Raw genomic sequence first — 20,200 nt, forward strand, 5'->3', positions numbered from 1 at the left:
ATTGATTTAGTTATCCACGGTAACCTAGGAGTCTAGGATATGAAACAATAGGGTTATATATATATATATATATATATATATCAGTATATGTGTATGTGTAACATTTTGTTATGTATAGAATATAGACGTGTCAGTCAAACAAAAGCCACCACTCTGTGTGTGTATATACGTGCATACATATGTATTACATTATGTGTAGGATACAGACGAGTCAATTAAAAAAAAAGGACACCACTCTTGCTAATCTTTTGAGTTCTTTGATTTTATATTTTATTCAGAGAATGAATGTACAGAATATCATGTACCTATGACAAACTCGGATATCAAAAGAGCATAAATTTAGCTAGATTGACTTTTCTTTGGGTAGCTTTCGTGTTGGGCAGTAGCTCCATTATCAGTTGGCTACCCGGTAAGGCGGACGAAGGTGTATAAGGTGCTACCAGTTCAAATATATATATATATATATATATATATATATATATATATTTATATCAGGACTGGTTTGCACTGGTTCGTAAAGCAATCACTGAGATGCATTAGCCGATTAAGCTATAATTGCAATGGATGTAGTGACTTTCCATAATCTGTGTTCACGTTTAAAGCTTGCTTGATTTCTTACCATGACATAATTCCTATCATTTCTTCTCTTGTGTTGATTTTGGACTCGTATTCAAAATGGATCAAAGAGACGTTGATTGTTTCTTCATGAGACGGAAAGGGGGGGGGGGAGCTGTCTGGGTATACTATAGATTTACTTCCACTGCATACTTCCTACACTCCTGTGATTTTAATCAACATACAAGAGTTTATTTGGGGTGTCGAACTGACTGTCGTGCAGGTGATTGGGTGTCGAGTCTGCCACCAGACGATCAGGTACTTCAAACGGGTCGACTCCCCTCCCCAACAAGATGGCAGCAGCCCCTGTATAGGTATGATAAACCTTATACTTGAATTATGGCAAAAGACTTCAGTTGGAGTAATTTTACTCTTTTCATGATTGTGATTGCAAAGATATACTTCTGAGTCAATCAAGGACAAGGAAGGCCGACAAAGTAGGCCGTAAATCAAACTGAAATCATTCAATTATACACATCCTCACAATCACACATACACACACAACTATTGTGATTGCTGATAGATGTGGTGTACTTTTCTATGATCACATCAACATTTTACTGAAGCCACAAATCTTTGTGGTAGAATCAGACAAAGGACAAAGTTATGGAGTTGTAAAATTTGACATGTTTACACCAAACAGTGGTCCCAATTACAATCATTCTACAAATTGAAAATCAAGACGACTTTATTACCTTACAAATCTCCCAGTTGTTCCTTGAGATTGTTTTTTGTGTTTATCAATTCAACTTTAGTCCTCCTCTTACAAGCTAAATGTTGGCAGTGATCATGCATATTGTTGCAGCAGATGTTATATTGCTACATAGAGCGTTTCCACTACATGACGGTACTGCAGGTTCTTAACACACATCGACGCGGTCATCGGAGTTAATGTTTAAAACTCCATTACATGCCATACGTTCTGCTTTCTTGAGTATTCATTTACGCACCAGGGTATAAAGAGGAGTTTTTGAGGATAAAATCTTCTGTTCACAAAGATAGGCGCCATTGCAAAGCTCAATCTCTGGTCATCTTTCTAAAAGCATAGTGCATTATCTACTATAAGTAAGAGAAAAAAAAATCTTTCTTTGCAGAACTTGATTTCTCTGAAAACTTATGTTGTATGAGAACTTTCATAATAAAGAAAGTATAGAACGGATTTCAATGAGTTAGACTGAACTGAACTTACTTCTTTACATTCATCTTACCTAAAAGTGTCTAATGTCTAACAGAAAAAAGAAAAGAAAAAGTGCTTTCATTTCCTTACCCGCGACATGAGGAGTAGCCATGCTAGTGCCGGACCAAATGGCCGTCGAGGTGTCCGACGCCGGCGATGCGCTCGTGATGGCGACACCGGGCGCGTAGATGTCGACACACGTTCCGTAGTTGGAGAAGTAAGCCCTGACGTCATTCCTGTCCGTAGCTCCGACCGTTATGGCCTGGAATCATGATGGAGACAAAAAAAAAAAGAAATATTATTTTCCTCACGACAATCATCAAGTTTTTAGGAACATCGGAATATCAAAACATTGGAGCATTATTTAGTTAAACTTTCCCCTCGTTCAATTTCATGGGACCTTCACTTCCAATTTCTCTTCCTTTTACACTAAACAATAGCCTTATGGATCGTACTATGTTCTTTTACAACCCTTTTAATTAGATTCATTTCATATGCTTGTACAGTATATTTTAGAGCTAGGAAATTCAGACCTTTGCTCCGAATAATAATACTGGAACCTTCTTTACCATACATGATGGAGGGGGAATGAATATTGCAGATTTCCAGTGATTTGACGCGGAGATTGATAAACTTCCCGACATTATTTTCAGTACAAAAGAGGAGCGTAATCTCGAGTTACAAACTCTTCATTAGATTTTGAAGACTCTGAGGTGTATTACCGTTAAGAGTTCATACGATGTTGGGAGATAAAATTCTTAAACCATGCAAAATGTGGTGTTTGCAAAATGGACGTACGACCTTCCAAGCATAACATTCATTCATTTATCTATAAAAAGCTTAAACCACCCATCAAGAGGAAGAAGGATAAACTCAGATTTCTCCTTCCCTCACTTGTCAATTTCACTATGATTCTCGGTCTTTCGTCGTGACCAGAATATTTTTTTTTCTTTCTTAGTAATTCTGCCTTCCTTTCGTTCGGATGGATACCATACAGATAACTATTAATTAAGTAAAACTGGTATATCGAATGTAACAACAACAACAACAAAAAGTGTGGTAGCCAAATACATGATGATGATTTTTTTTTTTAGTTGAGTTTATTAACAATATATTTACATATGCATGTGAACATGATAACATAAAATTACATGAGATACGATAACATGAAATTTTTATAAGAATGCAATTTCATTATGCAAGGTACTTACAGCTATGCATGCATACATTTTGCATATATTAATCTTACATAAGAATACATGTGGTGTACTTTGATTTAATTTCATTATGACGTGTTGATAACAGAAAAGAAGATGATAAAGATATTAATATGATAATATACACAATGATAATAGCAACATTGTTATCATGACAATAAATGACTTTTGTCTGTCAGTGGTTCAACCCACCTTTGGTTCTCTGGCTGGAGAGAAGAAACAAGCATCAATGTCGGAGTTGCCCGCGGCAGCAGCAGCAACCACACCGCTGTCCACCGCGGCTGCCACGGCAGCATCCAAAGTAGCACTGCGGAAAAATCCAAACGACATCGACATCACTGCTGGACGACTGGTGTTTGAAGTGACGTAATCGATAGCTGGTGAAAGATAAGAATAAGGATAAAGGATGATAAACTGCACACTCATACACAAGCACAGACACACAAGAAAAAAAGTTTATATTCAACTAATATGAGAGTGCGTCACACCCCGCGAATGAATGCTCTGCCTTCTTTCTCAAAGTATTCGTTATCTGCAATGGCAAATGTATACCTATTTCAGACAAACAGACGGAAAGACAAAATTCGTATGAATAATTTCTATTTCATTTCACTTACTTTTTCTATTTTTTACATTACCTCTCTCTCTCTCTCTCTATATATATATATATATATAAATATGTATATATATATATATATACATATATATACGTATACGCATACATACATATACACACGCATATACGTATACATACATATATGTATGATTCTATATAAATGCGTGTGTAAGTGTGTGTGTAAGTAGATATATAATATCATACATGTATATTCATAATGTTGATATGTTTACAACACATCTCCTAAGAACGCATTTTTCTTTTTTAGTAAACATAGCAAACTATATCATAGCTCGGAGATTTCGTTTGAGATAGGGCAAATTTTCAGACGCCAGCACAATACAGGAAATGAGCAATGAAATAATCTACTACCCTGATTATTTCAAAGATGCTGTGGTCACAAACCTATACGAACAGTCGTCATATCGCTTCATGCGTATCATGAATACAATAATTAGAGCATGATCACCTGCGATGGAGTCTGCCATCGCCCCGCCCCCTTGGCAGTTGAAAACACGGAGGGAGACGATTCTGGCTTTACGAGCGATACCGTAGATTCCTCCCGCTGCTGTCCCGGCGCAGTGAGTGCCATGTCCGTGGCAATCATAACCCTGTCATTAAGAAGCCATCATAACATGTCAATATGATACGAACAGACCTTTTTGAATCATCGAAGTACTACATTAAAACAGACAAATAGACACACACACACACACACACACACACGCACGAGGATGTATGATTTTGAAATAAAGCCAGTAGGTCTTAGTTATCAACTTCAAGCATGTCAAGAGGGTTGAATGAAAAAAAAAGTCCAAGAACACTTTTGATCAAAACTACAAAATTGTTGCAATAGGAATTCACAGTGCTCACAGTTGTGTTCCCATCTGCGTAAGGTGATGATAGTTGACATGAGACAAGATTTGTATGTCCTAGACCCACAACTCAACTCACATTCTCGAGACCCAATATCAACTTACATTCCCGAGACCAAATCTCGACTGATATTCCCAAGACCTAATCTCAACTTACATTCCTGAGACCCAATATAAACTCACATTCCCAAGACCTAATCTCAACTCACACCCCCGAGGGCCAGTCTCAACTCACATTCCCGAGACCTAATCTCAACTCACATTCCCGAGACTCAATCTCCACTCAAATTCCCGAGACCCAATCTTAGCTCACATTCCCATGACCATTCTCAACTCACATGTCCGACACCCAATTTCAACTCACATTTCCGGGACCCAATCTCAACTCACATTCCCGAGACCTAATCTGAACTCACATTCCAGCCGTCTCCTATGAAATCAAGGACGTCGTCAACCCTGTCGTCGAAGTCTTCGTGAGTCGAACGGATACCTGTATCGATCACATAGACCGTCGTCCCCTCACCATCACCTGCACATGGTAACATTATAGTGAAGAAGAAGATGACGATAATGATGATCATAACGATGATAATGATAGTGATTTTAACAACAACAACAACAACAACAACAACAACAACAACAACAACAACAGTGGTTTAGAGACTAAGAGAGATGAAATAGAATAGAAAGACAAATCAAGGCACCTTGGATGTCGAAATCGTCATTGAGCGGTAAATCTCTCTGATCGACGCGGTCAAGTCCCCATGACGAAGACTCTACATCCACAGTTCCCATGGAGTCAGGTTCTACTAATTTCACCTCAGGTAGGCGTCTCACCTGCAGACAGTAGGTAGAGATCAGATTTTTGAGGGAGGGAAAACTGAGTCAGAGCTCGACTTTCTGCTTGTCGTGTATTTTCCCCTGAAAATAAGCTGAAGACAATGTACTATTTACCAACCGCCAGGCTTAATGCGAAGTCCGAGTTGGCTTTATAGATGGAGTAACTTTACAGAAACAGAACATTTACAGTAAATACCTACCCTGAAATAAAGAAGTCATGGTAACCATGGTAACAGAATGTCTAAAGTCTCACACAATTTACGAAACAGTGATTTTGGATATTTACATTCATAGGCCTATGCGTCTTGAGGTGGACGTCATCACAATGTTTGACTGATGTCATTGTTACATAAAACTATGTCTTCCTTTGAAATTCACACGTCGAGCACAGAGTAGAATTCTCCGTTTCGTAATGATACGTGACAAAGGGTTTTTTTTTTAAAGTCGGAGTTATTATCTGTAACGACAACGTAAGCAAAGTATCAAATTACTTCTTAATATGCGTTACATTTTCTCGAAAGTTCTAGCATATTCTGTAGAAACTATAAAACTTTTCACTCCTTTTTAAAAAAAGTATGTTGTATACTTGGTATTTCGACGATACAGTTCATGCAATTTTTGGACTCACTAGTTCAGCGACGGCTTCAGGCATCGTCACAGCAAAACCCCGTATAGCCGAATAATACTTCCTGAACACGGCAAACTTCAGTTTGGCTGTCTCCATGTCGACCTCCAGGCGGTCGATCAAGCGATCAACATCGACATCGTTCTAGGCATGTCAAAAAAGACGCAATTTCATATCAGCAGTAGATTTTTGTTTACATATGATATCCTGATTTATAAGTATAAACTGCACCTGAATATTGTTCCAAACACAAGCCACTTGCGCGAAGAAATCAGTACACTGTAGTTGGTGTAAAAGACATGAAGAGGACAAAGAATGGTATCTTCTAAAAGAAAAAAAAAATGCAATATTCATCGTCTGTCACAGGACTTGACAATTACATCTTATTTCCACAAACACACAGCGAAGAAAAGAGGTATAGGGCCTACCTAATGTGTCCACACTAATCATGCTATGTTCGAACTGAACGGTAACATATAATCAGTCGTGTTATGATTAGTCGTAACTTCTTTATTCCTGTCAAATTTAATGGGTTTAATCACTAATCTTGAAATATCCGTAAAGTCTGTGTATCACTTAACTCATAAAGTCCGTGTAAAGTTATGCGTGCATGTCAAGTTAACATTATTTTTGATCTTTGACAACGACTAGAATGAGTACTCGGGAGACTAATAAATCTCGCCTCACAAACCAATGACAATACCACCATCTGACATTGAAAGGGTAATTCACTGAAGAGAAATTGGAAAGGAAGGTAAAAACGAAAGTTAAAGAAGAGGAGGAGGAGGAGGAGATCGAGAGTATTAATGGCATGTCAAGCTGTAATTGATACTGGCAGTCCCTTCACTCTTTATTGTCACAAGCAGAGCAAAGCAGTATCACAAGTACTATCTCGAAGACACACCTAAATGGCATAATTGACTAGCAAACTTGTTCAATAAGCATATTTAGATATACTTACTTCTAGTTGTACAATGTACCGGCCCTTGATGATAGAAAACTTGTTGTTTGCCACAATATCACAACTGACCGTCGCCAGCAAGGCGAGAAATGCCGCCACAGCACAGACAGCCTTCATTGCTTAGCAAGATTCACTCACAGTTTCTATAGAATACGAAACAATTACAACGTCATTGATTAAATTTTTGATTTGATGTGATTTGAGTTTATTTGAATTCATTGATGTCAGGTGTACAGAGAGAGAGACATATTCAGACATATTTCGACAGAGAGAGGGAGAGAGAGAGAGAGAAGAGATGGTTGAAGTAATCGCAAATTATTCAACTCGTATAGTGAAGTACTTGATAGTGTTTTAACAGCTGGTGTACACTTTGACTACCACGAGAAATTTACAAACTATCATGAAATATTAGACAAAGTCAAGTATATGGGAGTGCAGTGTTCAAACTTACCTTACGCAAGGCGATATCTCCGACTTAGTGATTGTAGTAGAAGACGATCTGATTCTTTGCGTCACCACTGCTAATCAGTGGGTCAGGTAAGTTGATCGCTGAACCCTAATCGAAACGAAAACTTTGGGTAATGTCCGGTCAATTATTCCTCATCATGGACTTTGAATTCTAGAAGAGATAATTACTGATGGTATAAGAGTCGGAACATAAACAAAGCGTGTTTGTATATTGTTTAATATTTAGCTCCTGACACCAGGATTGTATACAATAGCTTCATTTCTACTGATATTTCCGAAGATAGACGATGACATAACGTTCTCTAAAAATGTTTGTTTCATCTATAAAAGTGATAAATTGGCTGTAACGTGTGCTTTAATAGAGATAAACTTCCCTTAATGCACGGTTTCTTTGTTAGATCATTAAAAGATATAGCACTCTGAATCTATAGTATCAGAGAACTTCCCTGTTCAGCTAAGTGATATTCGCAAACTAAAAAAGTAACATAAGCAGTGACTTTTTTTTTCTTCTGATCGATGGTGACGTCATAAAAAGAGTTTGCGGGTGCAATACGATTAGGCTTGGTGTTTGAGTGTTAATCACCAAGAAATAATCCATCTAGATTGTTGCGTGGCCTAAGGAGGGGGGTATGGCACAATAATATTTATCGTATGGCGTCTGATTGATATATGTATAGCGAAAAAATAAAATGGAAACGCTTACATGCAGGGACTTGCTTGTTAATCTGTATTTGACCACAAATCGATAATGTCGAGAACAAATATCATATCAGACTCGCTTTGTTGATGTCAATATATAGTCGTTTTCCTGTGGGGTTTAGAGCTTGCAAGAAGGATAAGTTGCTACAAGACAGCGTTTTGTTTCCAGGCAAACATATTCTGATTTTTGATTGGCAAACTTGTCAAGCTTGTTATGTCTAGCTGTTTAAACAGATGTTGATTTTAAATATTCTGATATTCATATTTGGAATGGAACACGATAATATCGGCACGACTAAACAGCATATAATAGCAATTAGATAGAGAGGATCAGATTCTGTAGCTTTAATTTCAGGATTTGATTTTCAGTTTATTTACAGAGTCCATAATGAAATCCTAAAACCTCGCACTTCTTGGAAGAACAGTACGGAACACTACTTAGATTTGTATAATTAGATTTAGACTAACATGTGTGGACTATACATCTCTGCAAACATAGCGCATACTTCTCTTATAATCAAGCTCACACCTTTCCTTCAACATGTCAGAGAACGACAAAGATTCCAATTTCATTTTTCAATTTTAGTGTATTTTCATATTTCTCGAGGAAAAAAAAATCATGCAAAAATACAATTATACAAATACAAAAATTAAAAAGTACAAATTAGGTGAAACCTTCTTCTAATGTACAACTGTCTCGATATGAATATAAACATTATATAGATGATGACTGGCGGGGGAGGGAACATACCGAATGTTCCACCCGAAGGGTTTGAAATGCTATTGAGGGAGGTTATAAGTCCCGAGACGAAGTCGAGGGACTTATAGCCTCCCGAAATAGCATTTCAAACCCTGAGGGTGGAACGTTTGGTACATGTTCCCGACAACAAAAGTCATCATCTGTTAGATTATATGGGTTAGTCAAATACGTCAACGTAACCACCGCACCAGCACAACGCACTCGATCGCTCGCGTCGCTCGTTCGCGCATGCAGAGCCAAATTCACCGTGCGCGCGCGGTCCTAGGCCTTCTGTCATTTGTTACGTGAAAATGTTTTCCCATGGGAGAACATTCACAGGAATGTTCGCCCATGGGCGAACATAACGAATGTTAATCGATCACGTGACTGTGTTCAGCCAATCACTAACCGGTATTTGACTAACCCATTTAATATAATAGTATGTTTACACAAGTATTGGTGAACATAGATTTACATTTTCTCATTGCTTTTCTTGTCTTTTCTCAGTATCAATGGCTTATGACTTATGAAAGGTCGGACATGATGGGACATTGTGATGACAGAAAATAACATTTTACGTCATCGTTACAGAAAATAAGTGCGACATTCCCTTGATTTATGAGACATATCATAAATCTGGTATAATACGATTATTCATATCATTAAAGAGGCATTGATTGATAAATTGTTCTATTAACAGTCATCATGATCACACGATGTCCATGCCACCACTCCATGATTGACACATTCCAGTCAACATGTGACATGCAAGGGGACCACGTGGTACGAAAGACCAATGTTGTCTCATTTTGATCGTTATTTGAGTTAACTTATAAACTCTATTTTTATGAGATTTCTGAATACAGCTCCCAGATACGATAATAACTGAATGACATGTTGTGCAAGCATGCATATGAATTATAACTATAAATGGGAAATACTACATTTCACAACTTCATGATTTTCATAATAGAACTAGTCCGAAATAGTAATGAATACAACTTGTTGATTTCCCTATATAGGTTTTAATCTGAAAAAAAAGTTTTAGTGAGTAATACAGCAATTGTAGCATTCCTCCAACATAGCCAAAAGTAATTTTAGTCTAGCTATCATATAGGTCTACGATGATTTAATGCTACAGATGTGATTCCTTTCTGTGCTGAATTTCAAACCAGGACTCTTAGAGAAGATTTGTGTGCAAGTTAATGAAAAACTAGAGAGATGACAGCATCATCCCTCAATCTAATGCTCAGAGCTGTTTTGTTTTACTTCACTTATCTATTTTCAGCAATCAAATCGAATTTCATCTGGCTCTTCACTCAACGAGTTTCTGGTTCGATTAATCCTCTTTGGACGTGATATTTCAGATCTGCCTTGATACGTTTGTGTGCCTGTCCGATGATTGTTTGGTTCATACGTGATACATCGTGTTTGCCATAAGTGGATAGTGCAATGAAATCCTTGATTGGAATATAGGACTGTCTTCTGGCTGGTGATCAGTAGACATTTACGTATTCTTACACTTAGATATATATAACATGTATTCTATTCATGTTAATCAAGATACAGAAGTTTGTTGGGAGTGTCGTACTCATTATCATAAATGCGATTAGGTGTTGAGTCTGCCACCAGACGATCAGGTACATCAAACGGGTCGACTCCCCTCCCCAACAAGATGGCGGCAGCTCCTGCGGAAAAGTTATATTAGAAATGACTCAACAACTGCATTAATGCTAAATGCATGTTCAGCTCCGAACCAATCGTCATCTATGATTATGACATGAATAGTCTGACAAAGATTGTTCTTTTGATTAGTGAAAGACGTTATGATAGCAGTTCTAACATGAAAATTTGTTTGCATGTTAGTTTATTTGAGACCTGTGAAACAGCAAAGGAACATGATAGAGTGACCAAAAATCGCAATAAAAATGAAGAGAAAAAGCTTGATCAAAGATGATATCCTGCCAATTCCCTAGCGGTGATCATTTCCTTACCCGCCACATGAGGAGTAGCCATACTAGTGCCGGACCAAATGGCTGTCGAGGTGTCCGATGCCGGCGATGCGCTCGTGATGGCGACACCGGGCGCGTAGATGTCGACAATCGAACCGTAGTTGGAGAAGTAAGCTCTGACGTCATTCCTGTCCGTAGCTCCGACCGTTATGGCCTGAAAACAGAACATTAGGAGCAGAATTCTTCAAACATCCCTTTCTTCGAAGTGCCAAACGGGAAACTGAGTACATTTTATTTTCATACAATGCTATGGAAATTTCTGCTGTTTAAGATGATGTCATACAACGATGACAATCATCATGTAAGCAAAGGAATTAAAAAAGTGAATATTTTGCTTCGGGAGACTTTAACTGCAACATGAACTATTACAATTACACCAGCTTATGCATTTAGGATGCATATTATACTGCCATCACTTAAAGTGTGAATTATGACTACTAACTCCTATAGCATATACGAATACTATGTGAAGACGGATGCCGACCTATACCTTTGGTTCTCTAGCTGGAGAGAAGAAGCGCGCGTCCATGTTTTCATTGCCAGCACCCGCCACGGCCACAACCCCGCCGTCCACCGCGGCTGCCACGGCCTCGTCCACAGACGAGCTGCGTAAAAATCTGAACGACATCGACATCACAGCTGGACGAGTGCCATTTGAGGTGACGTAATCGATAGCTAGAGAGAGAAAAAATGTATGTAAAGGGGAAAAATAGATAATGCGCATAATCTTTCCTCACCTTGCATAATTTTTATCTATTCACCTGTGATATCAATATAAATAAAGAAGCTTCCTTACGTGTAGCGTTTCTTCAGTGTCTATCTCTATTACTCTGGGTAAGGAAATATGACATTATGAAGAATGAATATTATTGCTCGAAAATACAAACTGCTACAGTTCGGCCATTTTGATAGTTCTATCATAGTCCTGTGTATCTACTCTCTTCCATGATACCTGTGTCTTATACGTATATCCTACGCATGAAGACCCCCTACCAATGTGTCCTATGTAGGGTATATAGAAACAAAACAGAAGTGAACATTAAAATTTAATTCAAATAAATTGAAATGAATTAATTTTTTTTTTATATCTTAACGGTTTAAGATAAATAGAAAGCCGGAAAACTATAGAAAACGACATGTATCATATATCTTGCATGCAAAACCATCAGAGCAATTTATAAACATAATACATTTATATGGTGTACATGATTTGTTTTTTTTTGTGGCTCACAATAAAAAAATGGTGTGTCTGAGGTTGAGGGATTATGGGAAATCATTGAATGAGGTGACCGTATAAGAGTTTTGCCTCACCTGCGAGGGTATCTGTCTGAGCCCCGCCCCCCTGGCAGTTAAAAACACGGAGGGAGACGATTCTGGCTTTACGAGCGATACCGTAGATTCCTCCCGCTGCTGTCCCGGCGCAGTGAGTACCATGTCCGTGGCAATCATAACCCTGTTATTCCAAAAAAAGTAAAAAGGAAAAGAAATCAGTTTAATTGCTAGTTTAACACCGTTATCACAACAAAAACACACGTTTTCAAAAATAATTGTCTCATGTTTTAAATTGAAAACACTATGAATGATTAGGGATTAACATAACTGATTCATGATTTCGTTATCAAAAACCCAAACTTGATTTTGACATGGCAGGCATTGCTTTTGTTTTTGTGTTTGTTTTTTTGAATGAGAGCGCCAGCCGAGGAATGTATCTAGAGTGTGAAGGAAAGTGTGAAATTACTTTCTGCATCTGCTTGGATTGCAAATATGAAACGCTGTGAACGCATTTTAGTTGTCCATGATTAGTAACAACAATCTGCGTCAATATGGCATTCATTAAAAGACGGTGACCATTCCCGAGACAAATCTCAACTCACATTCCCGAGACGTAATTTCAACGTACATTCCCGAGACCCAATCTCAACTCACATTCCCATGACCATTCTCAATTCAACTCAACTCACATTTCCGAGACCCAATCTCAACTCACATTTCCGAGACCCAATCTCAACTCACATTCCCGAGACCCAATCTCAACTCACATTCCAGCCGTCTCCTATGAAATCAAGGACGTCGTCAACCCTGTCGTCGAAGTCTTCGTGAGTCGAACGGATACCTGTATCGATCACGTAGACCGTCGTCCCTTCACCCTCACCTGCACATGGTAACATTATAGTGAAGAAGAAGATGATGATGATGATAATAGTAATAATCATTATAATGTTGATAATGATAGCAATTTTACCAACAACATGAACAGTGGTTGAGAGACTACAGGAGAGATGAAATAGAATAAAAAAACAAGTCAAGGCACCTTGGATGTCGAAATCGTCATTGAGCGGTAAATCTCTCTGATCGATGCGGTCGAGTCCCCATGATGAAGACTCTACGTCCACTGTGCCAATGGAGTCAGGTTCAACAAACTTCACCTCAGGCAGGACCTTCACCTACAAACAGCGGACAGAAATGAGATTCTTGAGTGGAGGGAAAAACTAACTTACAGCTTTGAGTTTCGTAATGGTGTTTTGGGTTCAAGGGTAAGGAGTAGGGGTAAAATGATGGTTGCTATACAGTCAAGAAACCGACACTATTCGTATGATGATTACAGTTGATATCTGATTATCATAATAGTACTGTAATCTAATTCTAAACTACCGAGCTCCAATCTCCTAGCCTTTATCATGTTTATATACTGTACTATGTTTTAAATGAGTTCAGGGTTCAAATCTTTGTGATGCAGACGTGAATGTACATGCCGGTTACAATTACTCGATACCCTGAGTAAGTTCAGACAGTTTCTCTTCCTTTAGGCTCTAATACCACTCACGTGTTGCAGGTGTATTTGTCATAGACCTCAAATCATTTATATCAAAATTAATGACAACTTGTCAATAATTTAGTCATCTATTTATACATCAGTCGCACTTCTGTATGAACTCTATGATTATTTCATTGCCTTACTTTTTGTACATATACGGTTGGAAAAGGAAAGGCAAACTACGGGGCTGCGGACTGTGCCAAGAGACAGACAAACAGGTCAAGGAAAGCCGGGATAGAGGAACTAATCTTCGTCGAAAAGACTGCAAACTTCTGTCAAGAAAATCATCCCTGAATTCAATATTGAACTCATGTAACATGTACGTACTATGCATAAAATTATTATACCCAGACTCACTATTTCAGCAACAGCTTCGGGCATCTTCACAGCAAAACCCCGTATAGCCGTGTAATACCTCCTGAACACAGCAAACTTCAGTTTGGCTGTCTCCATGTCTACTTCGAGGCGGTCGATCAGGCGATCAACATCGACATCGTTCTGGCCATGTCAAGAGATAAACTCTGTTAACCCCTAAAATGTTCAACCCTTCGATTATTTTCAAATCAAGTACAGTAATAAGGTTATTTCAATGAAACCCAAAGTACTATTCTGAGACATATTAGTTACAAAGTTTATCAAACATGAACTGATAGCAATAATGTGCTATATGATATGCGAGTCTTGATATTTTCTTCACAGCAACAAATATTTTACTTTAGCATAATTCTTTGTCGATAGATCCATGGGTGAGAAACTTTTCAGACAATGTAGTCTGTATCATCAATTTCCAAATTTGAATATTTCCAAAGATACAATCTGACTTCTGATGTATATTGTCTGCAGGGAGAGTTGATATAGCAACAATCTATGTTGTGAGATCTCAATTGTCCGATGCGGCTACTACTCACGAGAGTAATTTGTAAACAATCTATTCTCTGTATGACTTGCTATATTCTTTCCCTCTCTTCTTGTCTGCTTTCATCAATTCTTATGCAAATGTTCACGACCATGTCATGGTCCATGTGTTGTTTTTGTTTTGAATATGGATGAAATTAATCTATATTCACATAAAAATGTCCAATGTCGGTATTATTTACCTGACGAGTTCAATTCAGAATTTATCAATAATGAGCATTCTTTCAGTTTATTACATGTCAATGCCCGCAGCCTGTTAAGAAATTATGAAAATATGCAATTATTATTGTCCACGATAAATATGAAATTTTCCGCTATTGGTATCACAGAAACATGGCTTAACGACAAATCTCCCCCTTTATATAACATTGATGGATATTCTGTTGTCCGTTCTGATAGAAAATGCGGACGAGGAGGCGGAGTCGCCCTGTTCCTATCACACACGTTATCGTGTAAAGAAAGGCCTGATTTGATGTACAATGGAAATGAATTTGATTGCACATGTGTTGAAATTAATATGTATAATAGAAAAAATATAATACTTTGTGTAATATACAGGCCCCCTCATACAGATAGTAATTCATTTTTGGATAATTTTGATGTCTTATTAGAGCTGATTAATCAAGAAAACAAAGATGTATATATTATGGGTGACTTTAACATTGATCTCTTGAGAGAAGAGCACATTCTTAGAAATAAATTTTGTAATATTTTGCAAGCAAATTTTTGTGATATTACAATTGATAAGCCCTCGAGAATTACGGTCAACTCATCAACGTTGATCGATAATATTTTTACGAATATTGACACAGATTATTCGAAATCTGGTCTTTTGTATAGTGATATTTCTGACCATTTACCTATATTTTTCATTTGTGGCGACACACAGAATTCTTATGTTCAGCAAAAACAACGTAAGAAAAAGCGGAAATTCACACTAGAAAATATATCATTACTGAACGATGATTTAATTACGGAAACGTGGGATGATGTATTACTTTCTGCAGACCCAAACATTGCTTATGACACCTTCTGGAGTATATTCCTTTCTTATTTTGACAAACATATCCCCACAATTGAAAAGAAAAACAATAACAAAATCAAAAATCCGTGGATAACAAAGGGAATTTTTCGTTCCATTAAGAAAAGAAATGTTTTATATAAAAGTAGTTTACGGTATCCTGATAATGATAATGTTAATCGATATAAATCATATAGAAATAAGCGTACACAGATTATCAGGCTCTCCCGCAGAATGTATTATACGGAAGCTTTTGAAAATGCTACTGGAAATATGTCAGCCACCTGGAAGGTTATTAATGACGTCATTGGTAAGCAAAAAAAGGTGTCAACGTCTCAAATTACGAGTAATGGACAAACGTTTTGTAATCCTAAAGATGTAGCATGTTGTTTTAATGAGTATTTTGTTAATGTAGGTCCTTGTCAAGCTTCTAAGATTGATCATACACAGACAGATTTCTCGCAGTACTTGGGCACGTCAAACGATAATTCATTATTTTTCAAACCAACAGATTTTAGTGAGATCCTTGATATTGTGCATTCTTTAAAATCAAGTCATACATGTGGTCATGATGAAATGAGCACGTCTCTTTTAAAACAAATTGTTGGGAGTATATTGACACCTTTAGTATATATTTGTAATTTGTCGTTGTCAACTGGTGTATTTCCGAACGCATGTAAAATTGCAAAAGTCATTCCAATATACAAAAAAGATGACTCTTCTTTTGTTTCGAATTACCGACCTATCTCTATTCTTCCTAGTCTTTCTAAAGTCATAGAAAGACTCGTTTATAACAGACTGTATGATTTTTTGTTACAAAATGATATACTGAACCAAGACCAATATGGCTTCAGGAAATTTCATTCTACTGATATGGCACTAGCCCAGTTGTATGACAGAGTGTCGACTGCCTTAGCTGAACAAAAACATGTCATTGGTGTGTTCATGGACCTAAGCAAGGCATTCGACACTCTTGACCACACTATCCTTTTACGCAAATTACATTGTTATGGAGTTCGTGGCATTCCACTGGAATGGTTTGATGATTATTTATCGAATAGACAGCAATATGTATACTATGAATCGGTAAATTCTGAAGTTTTACCTATACATTGTGGCGTCCCACAAGGATCCATATTGGGACCACTACTATTTCTAGTGTATATGAATGATATCACAAATTCTTCTAAGTTACTGCAATATATTCTGTTCGCCGATGACACCAATGTATTTTGTTCCAATTCTGATTTTCAGTCGCTTTTAAGAACTCTTAATACTGAATTGCCAAAATTATCTACATGGTTTAAGAGCAATAGATTGTCACTCAACTTAAAAAAGACAAATTTTATTTACTTTCACAATAAGAAGCATAAAAATGAAATGCACCATTTGAATATTACGGTGGATGGTATATCATTGGAACAAAAAGAAAGTGTCAAATTCCTTGGAATATATATCAATGAAAATTTGAAATGGAATGCTCATGTGCAATATATCTCAGATAAAGTGTCTCGTAACGTTGGTATACTCTGTAAGCTTAAATATTATGTCCCAAAGAATATTTTATTTATGCTTTATAATTCCTTGATATTATCGAACATCTCATATTGTAACATTGTTTGGGCAACTGCAAAAAGTCACATTGACAGTATATTGCTTCTACAAAAGAAAGCTATACGTATATGCACCAATTCAGGTTATCGGGACCGTTCAGATCCTTTGTTCGTAGAATTAAAAACACTGAAGGTAAATGATATTAATTTCTTGCAAAATTAACTTTTTATGTTTCGTTTGTATAACGGTCAGTTGCCATCTTCTTTTTTCTCATTATTTCATTTAAACAAGGATATACATTCTTATCCCACAAGGCAATCTGATAAATTTCATCTACAAAATCCTAAAACGGTGATGGCTCTGAAATCTATCAGACACACTGGACCTGATATTTGGACTCTCTTCCTTCAGAAATTCGAACTTTAAAGTCTATGTATTCTTTTAAGAAAGCTGTAAAGACAATGCTGCTCTCTGGATATCAGTTATCTTATATATGTAATGTCATTGCAATTGTATTGTATATGAAATTCCCTCGTGGAATTATCGTTGTTCTGAATTTATTGCGTAATATTATGTAACCGACCATGACCTGTAACTGTTCACCTGTACCTCGGTGAGAAAATACTTTGCCGTGCTTTACTATTCAGTGATCCTGGTGATCTAACTTTGTGTATTAGTGAAAGCAGACAGACCTCTCCTCTCTCCTTTCTCCTATCCTATCTCTATGCAAGTCATCCCTCCCCCCCATTTTCCTATATGTTATGTATTATGTACGAGGGCTGCATGCAAATCAAGCAATGCTTAAGCTGTAGCCCTTCTGCGTTATTCATTGCATCACTGTTCTGTTGGACATTGTACAGGCAATGAAGAAGTGTATTGCTGTATATTCTAAAGGTAATGAAAAAACTCATTTTGTTAGCAACTAATGTTCATGTATATCCATCTATATGTATGGTACCATTAATGTATATGATATTTGTTTATGTATCTGCATGAGCAATGATATAATGCAGAAACCAATAAAATCAAAATCAAATCAAATCAAATCAATTGTGTTGACGAGTCAAATAAATAAAGCTCCAAATATCAACAAATCAGTTTAAAGATGGGAGGAGAAAGAAATTTGTACTGTTACTTGTCTTTATCAGGCATCATGTGGTTTATTTGAACTTTGGATATTACATGGTGTAGATGATGCATAACTTCGCATCTCAACAATTGTGAGGTCGCGAACTGACGAACTTGGGTTTGTGAATTCATGATCAGATTCGGGAGTTGATAAACGCGTGCGTCTATCTTGGCAGGTTCTATTACATAAACCGGTTAATATCTAGAAATAATGAGGTTCATGATGAATACCTGGAAGATGCAAGAACAGTGTTTATTCAGAGTGCAGAAAATGGTCACTGCGTCTGAGCTGTGAGGAGCGGTGTTTGCAATATTGGTAGGACGGAGATTCAAAATATGACACCCTTTAATCTATGCACTAATTTGCCTTCTTTGGATTTTGACCCACAATGTTTGCTTTAAGATACTTGAATATGAAAATTATTCATGCAGTTTAATCATTGACATTTTCATGCTGACATACCGATTTTGTTTGAGCTGGCCATGGATATTATTTTGTCTACTACTATACTATACTCTACTATATTATAAGTATATTTCACGACTGTGGGCAAGACAAAGGATGAACAATTGAGCGGTAATGAAAAGGTAAAACCAATAGTAAGAGAGAGCTATAGAGATGATTAGGAAAATGAGAAGAGAAGAAGAGGCAGGATAAAAAAAGAAGAAGAGGAGGAGGAGATGGTGAAGGATTAGAAGAAGGCTAAGAAGTAAAAAAAAAATGTTTGACTAATAAACAAATTCACGAAATTTATAAAAGGCAGAGGACTTACTTTAAGTGTTACGATATATTGGTCCTTGATGACAGAAAACTTGTTGCTTGGGCTTGCAACAATATCACAACTGACCGTCGCCAGCAAGGCGAACAGTATCACCACAGCGCACAAGGCCTTCATTGCTTAGCGCGATGAAACTGTAGTCAAAGCTATGTAAGGGGATAATAAACATATCAAAGCAATGAGATATAATGCATTCACCAGAAGGTATGGCGAGGGAACGAGAGAAAGAGAAGTGAATATCACTTTGATTCAGATTAGTTTGAAATACAAACTACAGTTGTCAGGTAAAAACAAATCGAATTGAATCTGATTTGATAAACTTTGACGAAGATTTGAATTACCAGTCTTAAGTCAGGTAATGATTACCTGAAGCGTCAGAAACGAACTGAAAACCATTAAGGATTAGAGCTCTTGCCTTACCGGGAAAAGGTAGAGTCCAGCGATGCGGTGATTGTTGCAGGTGTGAGGATTTTCCTATATCATCAACTGGCATGGACAGGCAGTATCAATCCATGGAGACTCCGAAATGATTCGATACTTGTACCTTCTTGGCTTTTTGCGATTGTCGATCATGCTTTATTCTGAACTTTGATGTCTTTCAGAGATAATTCCTAATGACAGAGAAGTTCTCGAGATTATCTCTGCTTGGGTAGCAGCTTGTTTGGGTTACTAATCTACCCGGTAGGTCATGTCAGATAACGGGCATTCCTCGTCTAACCAAGACTGTATTTTACCAATCGCTGAACTGGTTAAAGACTGAAAACAAATTGATTGTACATAATTACCACCAATAAACAGAGTCATCTTCCTCGACAACTGACATTCAACCGCAGGGAAATGTGCAAATCATATTTACTTTATGTACTCCGATATTATGTGTAGGTGGTAGATAAACTCTATTTTATCAACTGCGCATTAACCTTCACCATTTATAATATTTTCTTGATAAAAGCCTTGACAGATTTTCAACAAACTTGGCAGGTATCATTATTATGGTAATAGGATCTCAATTTGTTTACATTAGCCCCGTCCTCCTGGGGGGGGGGGGCATAATAATAACGCCTTTTTAATGTATCAAATAACAGCTTTTTAGAGCATCAAAATAGTTCTAAAATGTGAGTTATGGATAGAAACAACCAATGTA

General features: G+C 37.2%; 2 protein-coding genes across 2 annotated transcripts; both read right to left on the reverse strand.

Annotated features, from left to right (window-relative positions):
• Positions 1-787: 787 nt before the first annotated feature.
• On the reverse strand, positions 788-7,043 carry LOC139745342 (aqualysin-1-like). The gene is made up of 8 exons (XM_071655741.1): positions 6,927-7,043; positions 5,969-6,109; positions 5,205-5,337; positions 4,917-5,029; positions 4,095-4,236; positions 3,202-3,386; positions 1,883-2,054; positions 788-921 (listed from the first exon to the last, which is right to left on the reverse strand). Exons 1-8 carry the CDS (start codon positions 7,041-7,043, stop codon positions 788-790), a joined length of 1,137 nt encoding a protein of 378 aa, XP_071511842.1.
• A 3,343-nt stretch (positions 7,044-10,386) lies between these two features.
• On the reverse strand, positions 10,387-19,173 carry LOC139745343 (aqualysin-1-like). The gene is made up of 9 exons (XM_071655742.1): positions 19,051-19,173; positions 16,430-16,474; positions 14,017-14,157; positions 13,156-13,288; positions 12,884-12,996; positions 12,156-12,297; positions 11,335-11,519; positions 10,827-10,998; positions 10,387-10,520 (listed from the first exon to the last, which is right to left on the reverse strand). Exons 1-9 carry the CDS (start codon positions 19,171-19,173, stop codon positions 10,387-10,389), a joined length of 1,188 nt encoding a protein of 395 aa, XP_071511843.1.
• Positions 19,174-20,200: the final 1,027 nt, after the last annotated feature.

The sequence above is a fragment of the Diadema antillarum genome, unplaced genomic scaffold (genome assembly GCF_040938485.1).
Source record: "Diadema antillarum isolate AM-2024a unplaced genomic scaffold, OU_Dant_1.0 seq00001256_RagTag, whole genome shotgun sequence".
In the NCBI taxonomy this organism is placed as follows: domain Eukaryota; kingdom Metazoa; phylum Echinodermata; class Echinoidea; order Diadematoida; family Diadematidae; genus Diadema; species Diadema antillarum.

What these genes read in the sequence shown, in the direction of transcription:
- LOC139745342 (XM_071655741.1), bottom strand. Translation starts at nt 7,043, where the DNA reads ATGAAGGCTGTCTGTGCTGTGGCGGCATTTCTCGCCTTGCTGGCGACG. An exon ending in GGTACATTGTACAACTAGAA is followed by an intron (nt 6,110 to 6,926) that starts GTAAGTATATCT and finishes TGACATGCCTAG; the next exon opens with AACGATGTCGATGTTGATCG. An exon ending in TGACGATTTCGACATCCAAG is followed by an intron (nt 5,030 to 5,204) that starts GTGCCTTGATTT and finishes TACCATGTGCAG; the next exon opens with GTGATGGTGAGGGGACGACG.
- LOC139745343 (XM_071655742.1), bottom strand. Translation starts at nt 19,173, where the DNA reads ATGAAGGCCTTGTGCGCTGTGGTGATACTGTTCGCCTTGCTGGCGACG. An exon ending in TCAGACAGATACCCTCGCAG is followed by an intron (nt 11,520 to 12,155) that starts GTGAGGCAAAAC and finishes TTCTCTCTCTAG; the next exon opens with CTATCGATTACGTCACCTCA. An exon ending in CTCCAGCTAGAGAACCAAAG is followed by an intron (nt 10,999 to 11,334) that starts GTATAGGTCGGC and finishes TTCTGTTTTCAG; the next exon opens with GCCATAACGGTCGGAGCTAC.